The sequence below is a fragment of the Aotus nancymaae genome, unplaced genomic scaffold (genome assembly GCF_030222135.1).
Source record: "Aotus nancymaae isolate 86718 unplaced genomic scaffold, 86718_ANA_hifiasm-v0.15.2.pri h1tg000008l, whole genome shotgun sequence".
Lineage (NCBI taxonomy): Eukaryota > Metazoa > Chordata > Mammalia > Primates > Aotidae > Aotus > Aotus nancymaae.
The window spans coordinates 59,535,347-59,557,760 of record NW_026988419.1 but is presented as its reverse complement, the minus strand read 5'-3'; the positions used below and the strand labels follow the sequence as shown (position 1 = coordinate 59,557,760).

Below are 22,414 nucleotides of genomic sequence, written 5' to 3'. Positions count from 1 at the left end.
TGTTGATGGTACAAAACAGTAAATGTTTAATTATATGACTTAGTCTAAAAGGTAGTTGACCATTTAAACATAAAATAATAAGTCCTGAAGATGTGAGAAGCGGAGAGGGAATTGAAATAAATCTCTGTTTTTTCATAAGGGGGAGATTAAATATTGTTTAAAATGACAAACCAAGAAGGTAGAAGCAAATTATTCAGAGGCAAGGCAGCAATCATTAGAAGAATTAGAAACAGTGTTAAACAATGATTGCTTCCTGGAGAGGGAGACATGGAGAAAAAGACTGCTTCCATTGTAAACCCTCTGGACCATTTGATTTTTGTCATGTGCATATTACTTTGATAAATGTAATAAGTTACAAGATTCCAGGTTGCGTCATTCTCATCTACTTGGTTTAAAAATTGCTTTTTGAGTTTGTGGCACTGTGACTAGCCCAAGAATAATGTCTGTAGTCTATCTGTCTTCTCTATGCTGTGACTAAAAGTGAACATCGTTTCTCAAGTACTCTTAGGAGGACAGCTGTATTCATGACGTAACCGTGCAGAGCTTCTGGATTATGATTCTACAATTACTTCTGTTTTCTTTTTCACTTTATTTATAGATATATTTAAATTAGAAGCAAGCCAGGTTTAGAATTACATTGTACACGGACAAGCAGGGAGTTGTGAACATTTCCATTCAACAGTTTGAAAAGCAGCTATTATGATGAAACCAAAAGTAGACAATCAATGATAAAAGTGAAACTTCAAAAGCACTCATATATTAATAGTGACATGAAACATTTATATAGTCTATGCATTATTTTTTAAACAATAAAATAAAACATCTGCATTTCTTCTGCTCTGCTTACTTATTACCTTTTGAGTGAAGTTCAGCTATTGAAAAATTGGCTATATTTATTTCTTTTACTCCTACAATTATAATTTCTGAGATCTTTAAATGCCTCATTTCATTATTTATCTTCATAAGATGCCTATTAACGCACTCCATTTCAAAGCTCTGATAAGATTTTCTTCAAGGTAATTTTTCTCAAAATTTAGGTATTTTCTTGCATACTATCTACCACATATTTTAGTGTAAGAAAAATATTCAGAACATGTGTTCTAGAGAAAGGGTCTTACAGGGCTTCTTTGTTTTTGTTTACATCACACAGCAATTTGTCATGTTGTTTTATATAAAGCATGTGCTCAAAACAGTTTGTCATATTGAATCATATTGAGTATTATAATATCTATCTTTACAATAGAATTAGCTCAAACTTGAGTGAAAAAGCAGAGTTTATAGTGTACAAAAAGTGATTAGTCATATGTAACATACAATTGAAAGTAACATTCCTGTCAGACGCTTGTGTAACTTAGTTAAGTCTCTCCACCTGTTCTTCATTCACTAGATGGTCCCCTCTGTCAGGCACTGTGCTAGGTGTGGTACACACAAAGGTAGACAAGATCAGGTCCTTCCACTGTAGTCACTAATAGCCTCATGGAGTTATTTGACCAGTGAATGGACAGTTACAGCATAAAGTGACCCGGACTTTCCCTCTCACTCCTTTCTTTTCACTATTAAAGTAGTGTGGGTGTCTTGGCAAGGTGAAATAAAGAGGCAACAGCTTTCTCAGCATAATAATTAGCAAGAGAGGGGTTATTTGCCTTGTAGAAAGAATCTGAAAGAGTTAGGTGCCTCTGCCTAAACACAGGCAATTACCCTGTCCTAGGAGCTCTTGGGGCTAATCCTCCAGGATGGGGCACTCCGCAGTGGAGCCCTGACCCTGGGGGAGGTGGGAGTGATAGAAAAGCCCAGTAAGGGTGAGAGGGTGGAGAAGAGCACAGGAAAAGGACTCCTGGATCTCCACTGGAACAGCTTCTGAGTGGATTGAAAAGTAACTTGATAGGAAAAAATCAAGAAATATTACCAGGGTCCATGATGAGATTGTGGTGAGACTGTTATCTTCCTAGACAGTGGGGGCATCAGTGACTGTTTATACCATTGTAAAGGTGTTCTCAGTGTCCCACAGGGACCCACGGATGGGAAAGGAAGGGAGCACCCAGCTCAGGCTGCACAACAGATGTGGGAGAGTGGTAGAGATAGGATAAGATGTTCTGGAATCTGCAAGTTGTTCAGTAAGGCTCAGGCATGGATCGCATGTCCAAAGAAGCTGACCCCATGTCAGTGCTTTCTTATGCAATGACAGTCAATTATCATGAGTGTTCCCACTATGGACAGATTTGGGGCTAGGAAGTACAATTCAATGTTGAGCAAAAGAATCTCCTTTTGAGGATGAAGAGAAAAAGGAAGGGTGGGCCGAGTTGTTCTCCTCAGGGATACAGTCCACTGGTGACAGAGATTTGTAATATTCATCTTCCCCATCAAGTACTTTGATTTGGCTGCAACAACAACAAAAAAGGATTTTCAACAAAAAAGAAAACAAATGTCACAATCATCACTGGAGCAGCTAAAGTCGTGTGAGTAGCTGAAACAGGGTTGAGTACCAACACTGGAGGGGAAGGACAGCTTAGGAAGCTCAGGGTTTCCCAGTACAGAGGTACCAGGGTCTGATCCACAAAGCCCTTCACCTTTGGGTCACGCACTGGTAATGGGTCCAGTTTTGTGGTGTCTGGAAGTTGTGGTCATATTGCAACTTGATTTGTGGGATTTAACTGTCTGTCTCCATCTGGTTCCCTCTAGATGAGAAAGTTTTCCTCCTGACCTCCCCCAATTCTCTAACTAGTACCAATTATTTACTTCATTGCTATTCTCAGTTGAGATGCTAACAACCAAGTGAAAGACAAACTCCTTACTATCCTCTGTCTAACCAGTGGGGCACATTTCTCTTTGTACATGTTTTAAGGCCCAGGGTAGGACAATGTGGAGGAAGTGGCCTATTTGTACTTCGTAGAGTGCTCTTATTTGTGGAAGGAGAGTTTTATATAACCCACTATATGTCTCTAATTATGAAGAAAGTACAATTTCCTGGAATAATTGTAAGAAATAACATTTGCCCTTAGGTGACAATTTCAACCTTTTTGGACAGAATAGATTCAAGTTTCGTATACTTGATACTGTGAAAAGTAGTTTCCAGTGTCAATAAGAGTGGCAATATCCGGATTGCATATTTTTAGAAGCCTCTCTGGAAAGTTTTGCATTTTCTGTAATATCACAAAGGACCCCTTCTGTTTACAGTTGCTTAGAACTAAGAAGACAGATATTTACCCAAGTTTTCTTGGCTTCCTCTTGCTCCCTTGATATTCTAGAGTTCCCTGTGGAGAGGGCCAAGAACACACAGTCAAAGCAAAGCAGCAAGTCGTTAATTTTTAATTCAAAGTGATTTTGTGTTGAATGCAAGCAGATGCTGATAATATCAGAAGTCACAGCATAATTTTTTTGATCAAAGGGCTCAAGTGAGCCTGATGAAGCATGCATCTTGCTCGTCTTTGATAAACCGCATCAATTATTCACCGTGAAGGCAGACATCCTGACATGAAAGCAACAGATAAAGAGCCTAAGCACATGTTCAAGACGAGAGCATGGGAGTGGGGGTGGGGCTGCAGGGGTGGGAACAGGTAGTAATAACAGAATTATTAACTGGAAACAAAGCCAGTGGAATCGCTTTATGGCCACTTTGAACTCACATTTAACTGGTTATAGTACACGGTGTCCTCGGGGCTGCTCAACGTTTTGGGCTGCTGATAGCGTCGGCGAGGTGTTCGTTGCTTCTGTGTGAGACCATTTTCTGAACCTGAAAAAGGGTAGCAAAACTTTGCTGTAAACTGTCTCAGGTGTTGAGAAAATTAAGGGAAAAATGGCTCTTCACGCATGCACTTAGTAGAAACTGTGTCCTATTTTAATGGGCATATTAAAAGCTTTGCTAATATTAGGAGAAATCCCATCCTAAAATATGCGCACCGATTGCTAAGTGTAAACCAGGGCCACTGTCTGTAACTTTGCATTCAGCTTTCTGATCTGAATCAGCGGTCCAGAGTGACAGAAAGCAAGTTGGTGTTTCCACACTGGTGAAGTCTAAGTTGGCGGTCAGCGTTTATAGAGTGGGGTGCCCTTAGTGTGATGACTAAGTTAGGACGACCAAAGCACTCTGGGATTGTTTGCACCACATCCTGCAGTGAGAGTTCAAAAACATCTGGCGCACACATACTCTTGGGGAGATGAGAAGCAAACCTTTGGGTGGGATACATTTTTGGGGTAGGGGAAATGGCTTGAGCTAAAATGTACTGAAATGCTTTGAACAATACCACTGATCCATGCAGTCTCTGGAGGTGGTGTAAAAGAGAAGGGGAAAGGATGATTGCACCATTACATGAAGCAGTCTCTCCCTGTTAGTCCTGATTTCAGAACCCTGGACCAAGAGTACACTGGAGATTAAGAAACCATGAGTCAGAAGAAGTCATCATTCATTTCCCTTCCAAGCCAATGATTTTATGGATCTACTGTCCTTTGGCTCTATATCTGAATCAGGATTCAGCAGGTCTGATTTTTTGGCAACACACACACACCTGTCATAGGATATTGTCCATGAATGTTGTTGTCTAGAGAAAAGCTATCAATATCCTGGAGGACAGAGTATTTTATCATAAACTCTGGAGGAATTTTTTAGAGTGACTTAGCAAGATAGCAAAATATCTGTTCCCTAAGTATAAAGTTTTGTATCTTGATTTTTCTTGAATTGGGACATACCTGTATTTGGACAAGACTATCAGAACCCAGCCTGGCCAGCATGGTGAAACCCAGTCTCCACTAAAAATACAAGAATTAGCTGGGCATGGTGGTGTGTGCCTGTAGTCCCAGCTTCTCAGGAGGCTGAAGCAGGAGAATCGCTTGAACCCGAGAGACAGAGTTTGCAGTGAGCCAAGATCGCACCACTATTCTCCATCCTGGGTGACAGAGTGAGACTCAGTCTTTTTTTTTTTTTTTTGAGACAATCAGAACCATCCATTCTAAATACCCATTTTTTTTTTTGAAGAAGGGAAACTGAGGCCCATAAAATTGCATGATTTATCTTAGATCAAGTGGTAGGGTGGATACCCAACACTAGAGTTCTTCTTGTTCCAATAGGTTTTTTTGTTTTGTTTTTTTAACACTATAGCATATTGTCCTTTTTTATTTTTTGAGACAGTCTTGCTGTTGCCCAGGCTGGAGTGTAGTGATGCCATCTCTGCTTACTGCAACTTCTGCCTCCCAGGTTCAAGCTATTCTCCTCCCTCAGCCTCCCAGGTTCAAGCTACTCTCCTGCCTCAGCCTCCCAAGTAGCTGGGATTACAGGTGTGCATCATCGCTCAGCAAACTTAAGTTTTTTGTGGAGATGGGGTTTCACCATGTTGGCCAGGCTGGTCTCAAACTCCTGACCTCAAGTGATCTACCCACCTCGGCCTCCCAAAGTGCTGGGATTACAGGCGTGAGCCACCATGCCCAGTCTCAATGAAAAAATATTAATTAGCATAGCAAAATGATGTTGCTTGCAGAGGGTTCCAACAGCCTTAAAAGACACCCTCATCTACCTTTTCATGAACACTGTGCAGAGCACAGGACTCTAGCCTGTTGTACTGGTAAGGTCCTGAGAACACAAAGAATACAGCAGTTCTTTCTGATGGTTCCAACATAGCTCCTCCTCGTTTGCTTTGTGAAGTCCATACTCTGCGATATGGTAGAATGTGAAGCTGTGAGGCCCTTTTGTGTCATCTCCTTTCTGATTTATAGATGAATGAACAGAAGTGTCCAGAGGTCAGGCTGCTGGTGTGAAGCATGCTCTGGAGGTCTGACATCCACTCTCTCGTAGACTTTCTAATACGGCAGGAATTCCATCCTGCTCAAAAGACTGATCTTAAGAAGTTTTTGAGTTCAGCTAGAGTTCAGCCTAGTTAGGCTGGACTTCGTATTTACACAGCGTTTACATTTTATCAGGGGTTTTCATTTACATTGTCTCAACTGATAATGCTTAATATACGGTATGATTTTCAACTTTTGTTCTTTAGGAACTTGCTGTTTCATTAGCTTTTATTCTTTTCCTGATTCTTATAAAGAATTAAGTTATTGGATAGAATGTTCTTAATTTTAATATTTCTCCCATTACTTAAAATTAACTGTTGGTGTCTAATGGTATCTACACTCTACTAGAATCTGGTATAAGCTGGTTATCTGATGTAGCATCAAATTTTAATTTTCGTTATTTTAGGTTAATTTCTCCATATGTCACAACGTTCTGCAAAGAATGCTGCAACTTCCAGGTGCTTTGCCATTGGAACAAATATGAGTGTCACTGATACCATGATCCATTGTAAGCAACCAAATAAATAATTGGGAAATAAATCATTATTTAATAAATGCTGTTGGAATAATTTAATAGCAATATACAAAAATATGACTTAAATACAGACATTATAACATTTATCCTATATACAGGGTACTTTGCAGAATTTTGTGGAAAATACACGGAGAAATAAGACAAAGTCCCTGTTTTCAATCTAGTAGAGGACACTGTCTTAAGACATTAAGTGGCCGGGCATGGTGGCTCACACCTGTAATCCCAGCACTTTGGGAGGCCAAGGCGGGTGGATCACGAGGTCAAGAGATCGAGACCATCCTGGTCAACATGGTGAAACCCCATCTCTACTAAAAATACAAAAAATTAGCTGGGCATGGTGGCATGCGCCTGTAATCCTAGCTACTCAGGAGGCTGAGGCAGGAGAATTGCCTGAACCCAGGAGGTGGAGGTTGCGGTGAGCCAAGATCGCGCCATTGCACTCCAGCCTGGGTAACAAGAGCGAAACTCCGTCTCAAAAAAAAAAAAAAAAAAGACATTAAGTAACTTATTTAAGGCTGTCTAAGCTAGTGCTGTTGGGGTCAAATCTATATCCTCTACTTTTCTCAATATATTTCTTGATTCTCACAGGCCACGATAAATCTAGATGAGTTACATGGTTGAGCATTTTAAACAGTCTCCAAAAAATTTTAGAGAGAAATGAAATAGACTATCTCGGCTGTGTAAGAAGAGGTTAGTGACATGCATGGGTTTAATTATATTAAAGTAAAACGTTCCATATGATGGACAGTAACAAAACTAAGATGAAAGGAAGTGCAACAGAAAGATAAAAACAATTAAAAGATACGTATGCATGAAAGTTACATCCATAATGTAGAAAGGCTGAGGCAAGAGACAGAGAAACACAGTTAGAAAACAAGGTACTGAAAAATGTTGAACTATTCTGACAAACAGCTTCAATTTAGCAATTCCTACTGCTTTTCTATTAATTAGCATACACCAAAAGGTCAGCAGACAATGTGTGAGGGGTCCAGAGAAACAGGAGAATCCACAGGTTCCCCACCTCCTAAAGTGCAACTTGGCAATAAATAAATAGAGCTGGCAGGGCTCCCAGTACTTTGGGAGGCCGAGGTGGGTGAATTGCTTGAGCTCAGGAGTTCGAGACCAGCCCAGGTAACATGGCAAACCCCATTTCTACAAAAAATACAGAAAATTAGCTGGGCATGTTGGCATGCACCTGTCTTCTGATCTACTCTGGAGACAGACAGGAGGATCCCCTGAGTTCAGGAGGCAGAGATTGTGGTGAGCCGAGATCACACCTCTGCACTCCAGCCTGGGTAATAGAGTGAGACGCTGTCTCCAAAAAACAACAACAAAAGAAAACAGAAAAAAAAACCCAGAACTAAGCAAATTGTTCAAAGGAACACATTGCAATGAAGTAAATCAGAAGAAAAAAACCCGATTTGTATAGACAGACATAACACTTTTTATAGCAGAAGAAAGCTAGAAACATGATACATACTCAGATATAAAAATTGTTTCATATTGAGTCACTGACAAAGCAGTAATAAATGTGTATGATGCTGACAGAAGAAAATTCAAAACTTGGAAAAAGAAGTAAAATACAAAATAACATATAGCACATTGACTAAATCTATGCATGTACATGCATTGAGAAGTTTATCATGATCTTTCCCTTGACAATTTAAATATTAAAAAATCAGTGAGGCACATAGTATCAAAACTTTTAGTTCTTTCCATTGATGAGGAAATTATAAACAAAAAAGGCTAAATTTGTAAGTGGCAGAGTGAAAACTTGAACCTGGTCTTCTGGCTTTTGGGCCACTCACTTTGCATTAAGATATAAAACAATACGGTTATCAGGTAGTTTGGTAACTACCTGATAACCATATTGTTAACTGGGCAACTCAAATTTGAACATTCACTTTTTTTTTTTTTTTTTTTTGAGATGGAGTCTTGCTCTGTCACCAGCCTAGAGTGCAGTGGCTTGATCTCGACTCACTGCAACCTCCACCGCTTGGGTTCAAGCGATTTTTCTGCATTAGCCTCCTGAGTAGCTGGGATTATAGGTGTCCACCATTGTGCCCGGCTAATTTTTTCTATTTTTAGTAGAGATGGGATTTTCTCATGTTGGCCAGGCTGGTCTCAAACCACTGACCTCAAGCAATCCACCCACCTTGGCCTCCCAAAGTGCTGGGATTACCAGGTGTGAGCCACCACGCCTGGCCTGAATATTCACATTAGAATGTCAGTTTTTACTTTGAGAATCATAATGCTCATCTTCTGAAAGTGGCCTATTTCTACCTCACATAGATACCCATGAGCCGAACCAAACTCTCCACTTTCTCATACATTGGTGACTGTAAGGCTGGTTGCCTCGCCGGGAGCTCGGACACACCCCCTTCCCTCGCCGGGGGCTTGGACACACCCCCCTTCCCTCTCCGGGAGCTCGGACACACCTCCGCACCCCCCACCCCGGGAGCCTGGGAAAAAAGCCCCATCAGGACCTACCCGATGCCATTTTGTCTTCTACAGGCCCCACCCCGTGCCTGCCATTTTGTCTTCCTGCCTACTATTTTGTCCTATCTGGGCCCCACTCCCTAACCACTATTTTGTCCTATCCAGGCCCCACTCTGTGCCTGCCATTTTGTCTTCTGCAGGCCCCACCCCGTGCCTGCCATTTTGTCTTCCTGCCTACTATTTTGTCCTATCTGGGCCCGACTCCCTGCCTACTGTTTTGTCCTATCTGGGTCCCACTCCCCTCCATTTTGTTCCCTCCGGGTCCCACTCCCCTCCATTTTGTCCCACTCACCTTGGGCACAGCCAATCAAACGACTCCACTCCCTATAAACCCGGTGCCTGAAAGAAGTCCCCACTACTTCTCCGGCCCCTCCTGTCCGGACCGCAGAACCTCACCCGGGAGCCGGAATAAATTCCTTCACATTGGATTATCTTCGTGCTGGCCTCAGTTTCTTCATTTTAAACGTGGCAAGAACCCAAGAACAAACCTTACAGTGGCTACTTCCTTAGTGTGCATTAACCAGTATATTATGTTATGAATACCAGTTTGCATTTAACATAGGTCTCTTTCCTTTTCAAGAATCTTTGCACCTCCCCCCAAACCCCTGCCCTGCACCTTCTGATTTCATATTTGAGACCTTTGACACATCTTCTGAATTGTTATTAAACTTCATAATAAACTGGAGCTAAATCTGTCAGAAAATGGAAGAAATCTGGATAGCATTTCAGGAGCACTGGCAAATGCATATTCCTTAATTCCTAATCCCAAACCATCATACTGTGGCTGCACACGTGCTCAAGCCCTTGGTGAGTGAGAAATAGTTGAATTCAGTCAATCCGTCACATAACTTTAAACAATTGGTTTGTAAATTTAATTTTTCTTTCTCTTTATTAAACATGCAGGTATATCCAAGCTAGAGTTGTCAGATAAAATGCAGGACACAGAGTTAGATATGAATTTCAGATCAACAACCAATAATTTTTTATTACACCCATGACATATTCAAGACATATTTATATTAAAAAATGATTGGTTATTTATCTGAGATTCAAATCTAGCTGCGTGTATTGCATTTTTATTTGTTAAATCTGGCAACCCTAATTCATGCACAGTTTTAAGTCACAAATGAGGCTTTTGTCTTCTTCCAAGTTTCAGAGATGAAGAAGAAAACGTCTTCTACTCCATTTGACTTCCTGAGTTGCAGCTATTTTGGCTGCAAACGCCTCCTCCTGCACTGTCCTCTAAAACTTAATGTTTCAATTTTCATCATCTGCTATGTTCTGGTAAATTTCCTAGCAAGATGGAAGGACAACTGCAAGGAAGGGCAGGATGGGGCCTGCAGCCCATGTATCCCCCAGCTTGATGGGGCAGAATGGGTTCTTGTCTCCTGAGAAATGGGCAGGCAATGCACAGGGATCCTGGGAAGAAAGGAAGAGAATATCCTGAGAGAGCCATAGTCCCTGGCACCCTCCTGTGGACCCTCATCAGGCATGGATACTTTCTGAGCAGTGTGATTGCTGATCTGCTTGCCATTTTGTGGATGAGGCATTCTCAGGTTCACTGGCCAAATGAAACATCCTCTTGAAGCAAACAGAGTGTTTAGTGTTCTAGGTTTACAGATGGCAAATCCTATATGACATAATAAGCTATACCCCTGGGACATTTAAATAGGATTAGAGTTGTGCAATTAATTTACAGAGCTCTGCCAACTCTGTGCATAAAGGAAGGTATGTCACTCCTCTGACCAAGGTTCTCAGGGCATTCGGAGGTGACAATAACCCAGATGTCAGCTAGACAATCTTTCTCCTCAATGAGGGTTGACCATGAGCATGGTACTCCATGGATACTCCCATGAAATAGCTTCTGAAGACAGGACCTGTCCCCTTACCATTTCATTTTTATATAGCAACTCTTGTTTTGCAAAGTACTTTTTATTTACTTCATCTCATTTTGGGAAGGACAAATAACCCTGAAGATATAACAGAGCCACAGTGAGATTAAGAGATTACACAGTTAAAGGCAAAGCCCAAATGAGAATTCAGGTTTTTCAATGTCCAACTGAGAGTATTTTTTTTTTTTTACATAATACCAGTTCAACTTTTAAAATACTGGACACTGAATTTTTTTTTTTAACCTTTTTAGGTGGTTCTAATGTGTAGTCAGGGTTAAGAACCACTGTACTTGATCATATTTAATCTTTCCTTCCCAATAAGAACCATATCAGCAGAAAGTCTACCAATAATCTACATCACCTTAAAAATGAAGAAATGTAGCTGGGTGCGGTGGCTCATGCCAGTAATCCCAGAACTTTGGGAGTCCGAGGTGGGTAAATCAAGAGGTCAGGAGTTCAAGACCAGCCTGACCAATATGGTGAAACCCCATCTCTACTAAAAATACAAAAAATTAGCTGGGCATGGTGGCATGTGCCTGTAATCCCAGCTACTCAGGTGGCTGAAGCAGGAGAATTGCCTGAACCCAGGAGGCGGAGGTTGTGGCGAGCCGAGATCATGCCATTGCACTCCAGCCTGGGTAACAAGAGCGAAACTCCGTATCAAAAACAAAAAAAACAAAACAAAACAAAATTAGCCAGCCTTGGTGGCATGTGCCTGTAGTCCGAACTACTCAGGAAGAGGCTGAGGCAGGAGAATCACTTGAACCTCAGAGGTGGAGGTTGCAGTGAGCCAAGATGGTGCCGCTGCACTCTAGCCTGGGCAACAGAGCAAAAAAATAAATAAAATGAAAAAGAAGAAATGTATTGTAATCTGTTTGTCTCTAATATGCCTTGAGACATGGACTATTTTAGGGATGCTCAGAGCCTAACAGATCCTCAGGTTATTGGAGATGGGGAATTATGCTCTGGCAGCTCAGATTTCCAAATTTAAGTTACGGCATGGAGGAGAATTCTCTGTGGTCTGGCTCCTTGCTTTTATATCTGAGAGGTCTGAGGCCCAAGGAGCTTAGGCCCCTAAAGTATAACTCAAGATTGATCCTTGACTCAAAATCCCAGGGCCTAGGCCACGGCCTCTATTATAATGCTTGTACTTCTGCTGAGACATTTTCGTAAGTTTTCACTTCACCAAGTCTAACTTCAGGAGAAACTAAGGAACCTTTTGTAAAGCACATACACACACAACCAGAAAGAGAGATTTTCTCCTGGGGTGCATGTAATTCAGATCCTGCTTTTTAAGATGAAAGGAAAGCTACAAATTTTCCCACTTGCCATGTTATGTCATGAACAATCTTCTTCAAAATTGCAAAACTGCTACAAAGAAAACATCCCTGAGTTAAATTACTGCCTGTGGAAGATGCTGAAGTTATAAATTGTTTATGTGGAATTTTCTACTTACAGTGGCAATAACTTCCCCTGAAACCAATAGCTCAGGGCCTGGCACACTCTCAACAAATGATGAATGAACGAATGAATGAATGAATACTGACTATTCACCATTCTCGTTAAGCTCTCTTCCATCTATGTGGCCTGTTTAGTTCTCAGACTGTCCATTGGGATGTTTTTGTCAAGGCTTCCAATTAGGAAGAGAATCTTTCCTATCCTGGGATACTTCTGGGGAAACTGTCCAGAGGTATTTTAAAGAGGGAGATGAAATCAGCCTATAAAAACAAAGTTCCTTAGTATTTTTTATTACTGTCCTTTCAGTATCTTTCTAGGAATATGTATTTTTTTTAACTAAATCCTTTCAGTATCTTTCTAGGAATATGTATTTTTTTTAACTAAAAAATGCATTCATTCATTTAATTTGGGTCATGGCTTCTCCCCCCCTCCCCGCCCCCACTTAACAATAAAGTCATAAATATTTTTCCATTCTATTAGGCAACTTTTAAAATAGTATCTTTCCTTTAGAGTTACTTTTTAAAAAAGTAATGAGTGAACCTAATGTTTAAATAAGTTAAGCAGTATAAAGATTGTCTTTTTCCACACCCAATCTCATTCCCACAATAGTAGCAAGCTGAGACAAGTTTCCAGCGATATCTGTCTTCCAGAGACAGTTTAAATGGCATCATTTCCAATGGTTGCATGGTATTTCATTTTATGGATGAATCATGATATTATATAATTTCCTATTTTGGGCATATGAATTGTTTCCAATGTTTTTCTATAATAACAGTGCTTTGAGGAACATTCTCATAGTTTGATCTTTGACAAATGCTCATTATTCCTTAGGATAAATTTCCAAAAGAAGAATTATTGGCCAAAGGTATGCATATTTTTGAAAGTTATGATTTTTTTTTTTCAATTGCCATGCCGAAAGTGTGCAGCAAAATACACTGCTACCACCTGCACTGAGATCCCCCATTTAAGCAGGCCTTCACCAGCATGAGACAGTTCTTGAAGAAAAAGTCTGACAGTTTAATAGGTGCAAAAATGACAACTCATTTGTGTTTCTATTTGCATGTCACTGATTATTTGAAAAGGGTGAATGTTCCTTTTGAAACATTATTTGAAAAGAGTGAATGTTCCTACCCTCCCAGTTTATTAGCCATTTGTGATTCAGAATTCTTCAGTTGGAAACAGCGGCAAAGCTCATAGGTCCTGGGTGGATGTAAAATGGATGGAACAGGTTGTTGCCAGTCTGCTGGAGTAGGAGGGTAGATGAGCAGTTCCCTTGGCTAACAGGTGTGGGTGTGCCTATTTTCAAAATTAGCATGTTGGAGGGGAATCTTTCTCAAACTTCTGTCATATATCTACCTCTTAGGCATTTTTTACTATATTCACCTGTACTATTTTTTATGTACTATTTTTTAAATTCAACTGATTATTTTTGCTAAAATACATTTATTTAAAACTGGATCTTTATTCACCACTGTAAATAGAAAACCAGTGTCATTTGCCATAAATAGAAGTGAACTATATAGTAAATACAATGAAAATGAAACAGTATTATCACCCTTGTGCTACATTCCATTTCCTATAGAAGGTTCTGGGTTTCTTAAAAAGAGAGATGAGTAAATGCGAGAGGAATTTAAGACATACTAGCACCACTAAGACTTTCTCCTTAATCTGAAGGATTGTAATTGAGAATGGAGAAAAGAGTAACTTTCTTTTACATAAGAAGTTATGTAAAAGAATTACATTATTTAATGTCACATCCACACATCATCAAAAATCAACTTGCTGACCACCAGTGGCCCTTGTCCCACACTTTGAGAAACATGTGTTGGCGTGGAAATCTGAGGTCAGAAAAGCAGGAGTATGATAACCACCTCAGCACTTATTAGAGGCCTAAACTTGGGAATGATGACCCCTTCCTTGTAGGGTTGTAGTGAGAATGACAGAAAATATATGAAAAAATAAAACATCGTGCCAGAGGCATTAGCATGTGCTGCGATGGGGCTGTTGTTATTTCCTGTTGTACTGGAGTGCTTCTCCTCCCTGGATGCATATTAGAATAATCTGAAAGTCTTTTTAAAAATACAGATGCCATGACCTCACCCCTGGAGATCCTAATTGGTCAGGGGTAGGGCTCTGGTGTCATTACTGTTTAAAACAAACTTCCTCCTCTTTCCTAATAATTTTAATTTGTAGCCAGGGTTGGAAAAACCATGGATTTTTAACCCTTTCCTAAGAGCTGAGATCAATTTTGCAGATTAGCTGTCTGCCATTTTGAAAAGCTGGTATAGGCTCAGAGAAGTTTTAACTGGACGAAAGGACTTCTGGATGGGGGAAGCTCTAGGCACTATCAGGCATTTGCTTTGTGCTAGAAGTTGCATCAGATGGCTTGAGCCCAAAACAGACACGAGGGCTCTTTATTTCCCTGGACACTGGGAAAATCATTTCTCTTACTCCAAGAGAACAATTTTGCTAACGATGGAAATACTATCTCTGGTTTCCAGAGGTACAGTGCTGTTCAGTGCTCTTCTGGAGATTGTGGTATGAAGAAATGACAAAGCCAAAAAGCCATTCTGACCCAGGGAGGCTCTCTTTAAAGCAAAATATAAATGTAGGGCAAAAACTCTGCTGTCTCAGCGGGGTTGGATCCAGGGGAAAATATTTAAAAGGCAAACGTCTAGAATCAGTTGTACAGCTTCAGTAATGGTGTGCTGTTGGTTTGCCTTCTTTTTGTTTTGCTTTGTGTAATGCTCAGAATATCTGCATCATGTAGCATCTTTCTATTTTTAGGGATCTTTAAACTCCTTTATTCTGAGGCCCCACAATATTCTCATCCACCACATGCTTTCTCGTGGAGATGACTGACTTTATCTTTGACAATGGCAGTACCTCTTTGACAATAGCAGTTCCCTGACTTTGACCCAGCATGAGAGCAGGAATTAAGGCAAAAATGGCCACCCAAACTGCACCCAGTGGGAAAACAGCATTAACTCAGCTTTTAAAAAAGTGTCAACCTGAAAAATCCAGACCTAGATCTGATGCTTAGTGGACCCACAATGCCAGGCAGCAGTCTGGAAGATGTCATTTCTGGAGCTTCTAATGAGATGCAAATCACCTAGTGAACTACCAGGGAGCTGGGAAACAATGTTCTGGGTAAAAGCAGATAAAAATGGAATGAAAGAATTTCTTTGAAGATTGGAACAACATTTTAAGTGCTTGCGGATATGGGACGCCAGACAGTGCTGGTTTTACTAAACTAATTGTGACTGGGTCTTTGATTCCCTGCAGCAGGGTCCCTGGGGCACTCGTCCCTAGCTCTGCCTCACTCTTTAAGTTGAGGACCTGGTTCCAATACTACTGTGAGTGAGCAAGGGGCTGGTCAGCTGTAGTGAAGCCAGCACTGGACATGGGGGAATCAGAAGACCCAAGCATACACAGTTCGAGTTCTGACACATGTTGGTATGTGACCTTAAGTGAATACCTTACCCCTCTGCTGCCATGTTTTATGTGTAAAATGACAAAGAAAAGGTTGGACTGAGGTAGCAGTTTTTAATGGAGGACATTGGTGTGGCAAATTACACATATCCTGGCCTGAAGCTTCGGAGCTGCTCTCCTTGGAGTCACATTCTTTCCCAGTGTTGAATATCTGTGTGCAGTGAGACATGCCTGAGGGGGATCTGTTGCCTGAAGCCAGTGTGAAGGCAGGAAAAGGCTAAGAACCATTAGCCCAGAGGCCCTTTAAAGTCCCTTCCAACTTTAAGATGCTATAACTCCAGAGTAATCGCCACTTAACCTCTTGGGGCCTCATCCGTGAAACTGACATAAACACTTTGGCTTCTCAGCTTGGAATTTAAAGACGACCAATCAAAATGCATTTAGGCTTCAAAGTAAAAAGTTCTCCATAAATACACCAGAATTTCATTCTAACATGATTCATTTATTCAAAGAGCAATGCTGCACAAAGTAGTTTCCTCTGAACCACTTTCCGGGTCATTTGGTTACTGATGGGCTAAAAAACAACATTAAAACCTCACCTACTCAGCCTTTGCCCAGATGTGGGCAAAACCTGCAGTATATAGATTAATATTGCACAGCTGTACACAATACCCACCCAGGTCCATAAATTATAAAATATTTTCACACATAGAGAGGGCAGTCATTAGCATGAGTCACGTGGTTTAGGGGAGGTTATATCTACAAATGTCTGGCAGGTAGGGGTGTGTGGGGGTGTGTGTGTGTGTGTGGGTGTGAGAGAGAGAGAGATCGGAAATAGAAAAGAATGTGAATAGTAGACCACAATAAAATCACAAATATAATTTTTATTTTGCATTTAATTAAGATGTAAAAATGAAATCAATGAAGTATTAGTGATGAGAAATTCAGTTATTCTTTCAGTCTTAATCTCCAAAAAAGCCAAGAAAATAGTAAGTATCTGAGAGATGCAAAGTTGAATAGAAAGTTATGTTTTGGTTATTTTCCTAACTTGTGCTGAATTTTGGAACAAATTTCTTAAGTACATTTTAAAATCAATTTCGTCCAACTATCCAGTAAACATTGAGACATTTATACAAGTAGGATAGCACAAAGCTTTCAGTTCTCTGCTCCAATCAAGAGTTTAAATTTCAGTTCTTCAGGTCAGAACTACTAAATTTCTTTGCCTTGTTTTACAATCTAATTTGAGATTAGTAAAAGGCCGTTATGGAAACAATGCATAAAATGATGACTTCTCATGCCCTCCCTGCCCTGAGGAGGTTGCAAGAGATCTGAGTTTCTCCACTGAACTCAAGATTTCTCAACAAATTGGCATTATCAGCTTTTTTTCCCTCCTCCTTTTAAATCCCTATACTTAGGCTGTGCGGTGGCTCATGCCTGTAATCCCAGCACTTTGGGAGGCCGAGGTGGGTGGATCACTTGAGGCCAGGAGTTTGAGACTAGCCTGTTCAACATAGTGAAACCCTGTCTCTACTAAAAATACAACAAATTAGTCAGGCATGGTGGTGTATGCCTGTAATCCCAGCTACTGAGGAGGGTGAGGCAGGAAAATCAATCGCTTGAACCTGGGAGGTGGAGGTTGCAGTGAGCCAAGATCGTGCCACTGCACTCCAGCCTGGGCAGCAGAGTAAGACTCCATCTCAAAACAACGAAAACAAAAACAAAAACAAAAAAACCACACACAAACCCTATACTCTGAGTGACCTACCTGATTAACATAGCTATAAGCACCTTCGTATATGTCATAAAATCAAACAAAGCTTAACCAAAGTAAATGGTTATAGCTGTTGCTAGCATAGCTGAAAAACGGGTATCTCCTGTGTTATACCAGTGATATTTCAGCCTTGACAAGGAAATTAATTTTTGCCTGCACACACATAAACACACATGCATAAGCAAGTGCTCTGGCCGTGAGGTTTGACCAAACTAAAAGATAATTCCACCAGCGCAATATAATTTTAAGTTTCCAAATGAACATATTCCTGGAGGCTCATATCAGTGGTCCTCCGCTCTTGACCCCTGAAGGAAATATTCTTCTAGGGACTTGGTTGTCTTAGTTGAGTCAAATAAAATATTAAAAATCAGAAACCTGGCAGCATTTATCTGACAACATAGAGAAAATCATATTAACATGAGCTCTCCACTGGAATGATCTTGGACATCCGTGATGGCACCGGGAAACGCGCCACCAGCTCTGAAAGGGTGGGAGGCTCTGGCTGACTTGGCACCTTCACACTTTCAGCTCTCACGGCCTCTCATCCTGCATGAGATGAGGACCCAGCAGAGAGGGGTTAAATGGGTTGAGAAGCCAGTCCAGCCAGGGGTCATTAGCAATCAAGGACTAGCATTAAAAGGCAGCAGGAGACTAAGGGTCTCTGACAGCCTTGGCTCCAGGCACCATCTGGAAGGAAAGAGGCTGTCAAAGCTGGATTTAAAAAAAAAAAAAAAACTTCATGGAGACCTTTCCTTGGACATGCAAACACAAACAGTTATGTTATTTCCAACATGGTTTCTTCCCTGGAAGTTAGGTTATTTTCAAAGTGGTCTGTTTTTGAGAGTAGGGCCAGGCAGCCACATTTCCAGGCCTGTTTCTGGCCATGATGAACCAGTTATTGGCAACTGGGTTGGGACCAGCCCAAGACCAAGTGTACCAAGACCAACAAACTCTTATACTTTGATAGTGGCTAGAGATCGTAACACGCATGCTTCATAATGAGGTAACTGGAATATGTCAAATCTAAAGTATGGGGCAGGGCTCGTATCTAATAATGCATTAATTGTTTTCCACGCACCACAATACGATCTGTGACTAAAAAGGAAAAAAAAAGACAGCTTTACTTAACCTATGTTCAAGTTGATCGTCTAAGTTGTAATTTTTGACAAAATTTTAAAACTTTTAAAATAAGCCTGGGCTCACTTTCTAAGGCAATTTGTGCAAGGAAATGGCAGTCGGAGGTGTCAGATATTGCATATAATTGGTTACCAACTTGGTTTACATTGTTGATTAAATTCCTTTTCTCTTTCTCTTTTTTAGACCTTTGGATATGCCCTCCTCCTTCCCCTTAACTATAAATATGTAAAAAAGAAAACATGTTTAAAATACAGTATTTTATTTCTTTTGATCACAGATTAGAGAACAGAGATGCCCTATAAAGTGGTCGTTAAGAGATATTACAAAGCTTCTAATTTCATTGTGAGGATCATTAATATTATAGCTGAGTTCATAAGAGGAATTGCACTCAAGTTCACTCTTGTGTGGGTTTTTTGTTTTTGTTTTTTTGAGATGGAGTCTCGCTCTACTGCCCAGGCTGGAGTGCAGTGGCGCGATCTCGGCTCACTGCAACCTCTGCCTCCCAGGTTCAGTCTCAGCCTCCTGAGTAGCTGGGATTACAGGTGTGTGCCATCAGGCCCAGCTAATTTTTTGTATTTTAGTAGAGATGGGGTTTCACTATGTTGCCCAGGCTGGTCTCAAACTCCTGAGCTCAGGCAATCAACCCACCTCAACCTCCCAAAGTGCTAGGATTACAGGCATGAGCCACCATGCCCAGTCTCTTGTGTGGTTTTTAACGTTAGTCTTCAGTATACCCTGAGTTCTGATATCAAAAGAGCTAGTATAAGAAAAAGGACTCAGGGTATATTTGTTTTTAGATGGTGATAGTACTTTTCTGATAATTTTGCCCTCTGCTAAAATTACCCTCATGAAGCTTTTGGCCAGTTTATAGATGCCTGGGATGGGGGAAAGTAACAGGGAAGATATAGGACACTGTAGCTCAGATACAACCTCACCAGAGATGGTGGGTCAGGTGATACTGACTGCTGATCCAGGAAGTGGGCATCATTTGTTGGGGGGTGGTAATCAAGGTGGCTAGCAGCCTGGCAGAAATACAAGATTCTGAGCACTGAACCTGGATCATTTTAAATCATCCAATCCTAAACTTTTCACAGTTTATCCCCATAACTGGCCAGTCTGTCCGAGACAGTGTATTAATTGGAGGTCCAATTACACAGAATAGAGCTTGTTTGAAGACAGACAAGCAGGTCCCAGGGACAGAACACTGCGGGCATGGATGAATCCTGTCCTTAATGTTCTGTAGTTGGGCTCGCTCTGATTTTGATGTTTCTTACTGTTCTCATGGAGACTTTTGGCTTTCTTAGGATGTAAGTGTGACTACATAAACATGACCCTTGAGTAATGAAAACTCAGCTCTGATCAGAGTTATAGGGTTCCTGGAAATGGCTATGGGAGGATTCTTTAAAGAAATTGTTTGCTAAAAATATCCAAACTTAAAGCCTACTGGTCCAATCCCATACTAAAGCCTCACAAAATATTTTGTATGAACTGTTGGTAAACTTCTAAGGTGGCTTTGATGCCTTTAGTGACTAGGTTTTGTAATCTCAGAGCTTGATTTATAAAAATATAAAAATGTACATATTTATTTCCTTGCATACTAATTGCATAAGAAACTTAACAGGGACTTAGGGTAGGGTTGTGGGAGGAACGTAGTTTTCACTGTATTCCTTTTGTATTGTTTGAAGTGTTTGCTTTCTTTTTAAGGATGTGCATGTATTTATATGATATTTAAAAGTTACTCAGGACAAAAAATCACTTTGATTCCTTTCTAATTCAAATAAACATTGATGGAGGATATTTTAAAGCAAGACATTGTGCAAGGACTAAGGCACAATTTCTAGCTTTGAGACTGCCAAGTAGGCTAGGGTTAGAGACCTTAACAATTAGCCACACTGCAACATTGGAAATTACTGATTTTCTGAACATTAAATAGTTCAGGCTTTATTTTATTTTTTAATTCATTAAAATTTATTTATTATACTTGAAGTTCTGGGGACCATGTGCAGATTGTGCAGGTTTGTTACATCGGTATACACGTGCCATGGTGGTGGTTTGTTGAATCCCTTGCCCTATCATCTATACTAGGTTTTTTTTTTTAATGCTATCCCTTCTCAATCCCCCCACCCCCCAGGCCCCAGTGTGTGATGTTTCCCTCCCTATGTCTGTGTGTTCTCATTGTTCAACACCCACTTATGAGTGAGAACATGCAGTGCTTGGTTTTCTGTTCTTATGTCAGTTTGCTGAGAATGACGGTTTCCAGTTTCATTCATGTCCCTGCAAAGGACATGAACTCATCATTTTTTATGGCTGCATAGTATTCCATGGTGTATATGTGCCACATTTTCTTTATCCAGTCGATCATTGATGGGCATTTAGGTTGGTTCCAAGTCTTTGCTATTGTGAACAGTGCTGCAATAAACATATGTGTGCATGTGTCTTTATAATAGAATGATTTATAATCCTTTGGATATATACCCAGTAATGGGATTGCTGGGTCAAGTGGTATTTCTGTTTCTTGAGGAATTGCCATACTGTCTTCCACAATGTTGAATTAATTTACACTCCCACCAACAGTGTAAAAGCATTCCTGTTTCTCCACATCCTCCCCAGCATTTGTTGTCTCTGACTTCTTAATGATCACCATTCTAACTGGGATGAGGTGGTATCTCAATGTGGTTTTGATTTGCATTTCTCTAATGACCAGTGATGATGAGCTTTTTTTCATGTTAGTTGGCTACATAAATGTCTTCTTTTGAAAAGTGTCTGTTTATATATCCTTTGCCCACTTTTTGATGGGGTTGTTTTTTTCTTGTAAATTTGTTTGAGTTCTCTGTAGACTCTGGATATTAGCCCTTTGCCAGATGGGGAGATTGCAAAAATTTTTCCCCATTTTGTTAGTTGCTGTTTCACTCTATTGATAGTTTCTTTTGCTGTGCAAAGGTTCAGAAGTTTAATTAGATCCCATTTGTGTATTTTGGCTTTTGTTGCCATTGGTTTTGGTCTTTTAGTCATGAAGTCCTTGTCCGTGCCTACGTCCTGAATGGTATTGCCTAGGTTTTCTTCTAGAGTTTTTGTGGCGTTAGGCCTCATGTTTAACTCTTTAATACATCTGGAGTTAATTTTTGTATAAGGTGTAAGGAAGGGGTCCAGTTTCTGCTTTCTGCATATGGCTAGCCAGTTTTCCCAACACCATTTATTAAATAGGGAATCCTTTCCCCATTGCTTGTTCTTGTCAGGTTTGTCAAAGATCAGATGGTTGTAGTTGTGTGGCATTCTTTATAAGGCCTCTGTTCTGTTCTATTGGTCTATATCTCTGTTTTGGTACCAGTACCATGCTGTTTTTATTACAGTAGCCTTATAATATAGTTTGAAGTCAGGTAGCATGATGCCTCTAGCTTTTTTTTTTTTTTTTTTTGCTTAGGATTGTCTTGGCTATGCAGGCTCTCTTTTGGTTCCATATGAAGTTTAAGGTGTTGTTGTTTTTTTTCAATTCTGTGAAGAAAGTCATTGGTATCTTGATGGGGATGGCACTGAATCTATAAATTACTTTGGGCAGTATGGCCATTTTCATGATATTGATTCTTCCTAACCATGAGCATGGAATGTTTTTCCATCTGTTTGTGTCCTCTCTTATTTCCTCAAGCAGTGTTTGTAGTTCTTCTTGAAGAGGTCCTTCACATCCCTTGTTAGTTGTATTCGTAGGTATTTTATTCTCTTTGTAGCGATTGTAAATGGGAGTTCACTCATGATTTGGCTCTCTGTTTGCCTATTACTGGTGTATAGGAATGCTGGCCATTTTTGCACACTGATTTTGTATCCTGAGACTTTGCTGAAGTTGCTTATCATCCTAAGGAGATTTTTGGCTGAGACAATGGGGTTTTCTAAATATACAATCATGTCATCTGCAAACAGGGACAA

The 22,414-nt window shown here is 40.4% G+C and overlaps 1 protein-coding gene across 3 annotated transcripts in view; it reads right to left on the bottom strand.

Moving 5' to 3' along the window:
• Positions 1 to 575: 575 nt before the first annotated feature.
• The window catches only part of MYO3B (myosin IIIB), a 493,214-nt gene continuing 471,375 nt past the window's right edge, over positions 576 to 22,414 (bottom strand). For all 3 annotated transcript variants that reach the window (XM_021668991.2, XM_064373364.1, XM_064373365.1), the window contains 3 exons: positions 3,624 to 3,730; positions 3,205 to 3,251; positions 576 to 2,378 (listed from right to left, as the gene is read on the bottom strand). In XM_021668991.2, the coding sequence (XP_021524666.2) occupies positions 2,240 to 2,378; positions 3,205 to 3,251; positions 3,624 to 3,730 (293 nt within the window). In that variant the 3' untranslated portion in view covers positions 576 to 2,239. The remainder of the gene's footprint in view (positions 2,379 to 3,204; positions 3,252 to 3,623; positions 3,731 to 22,414) is intronic.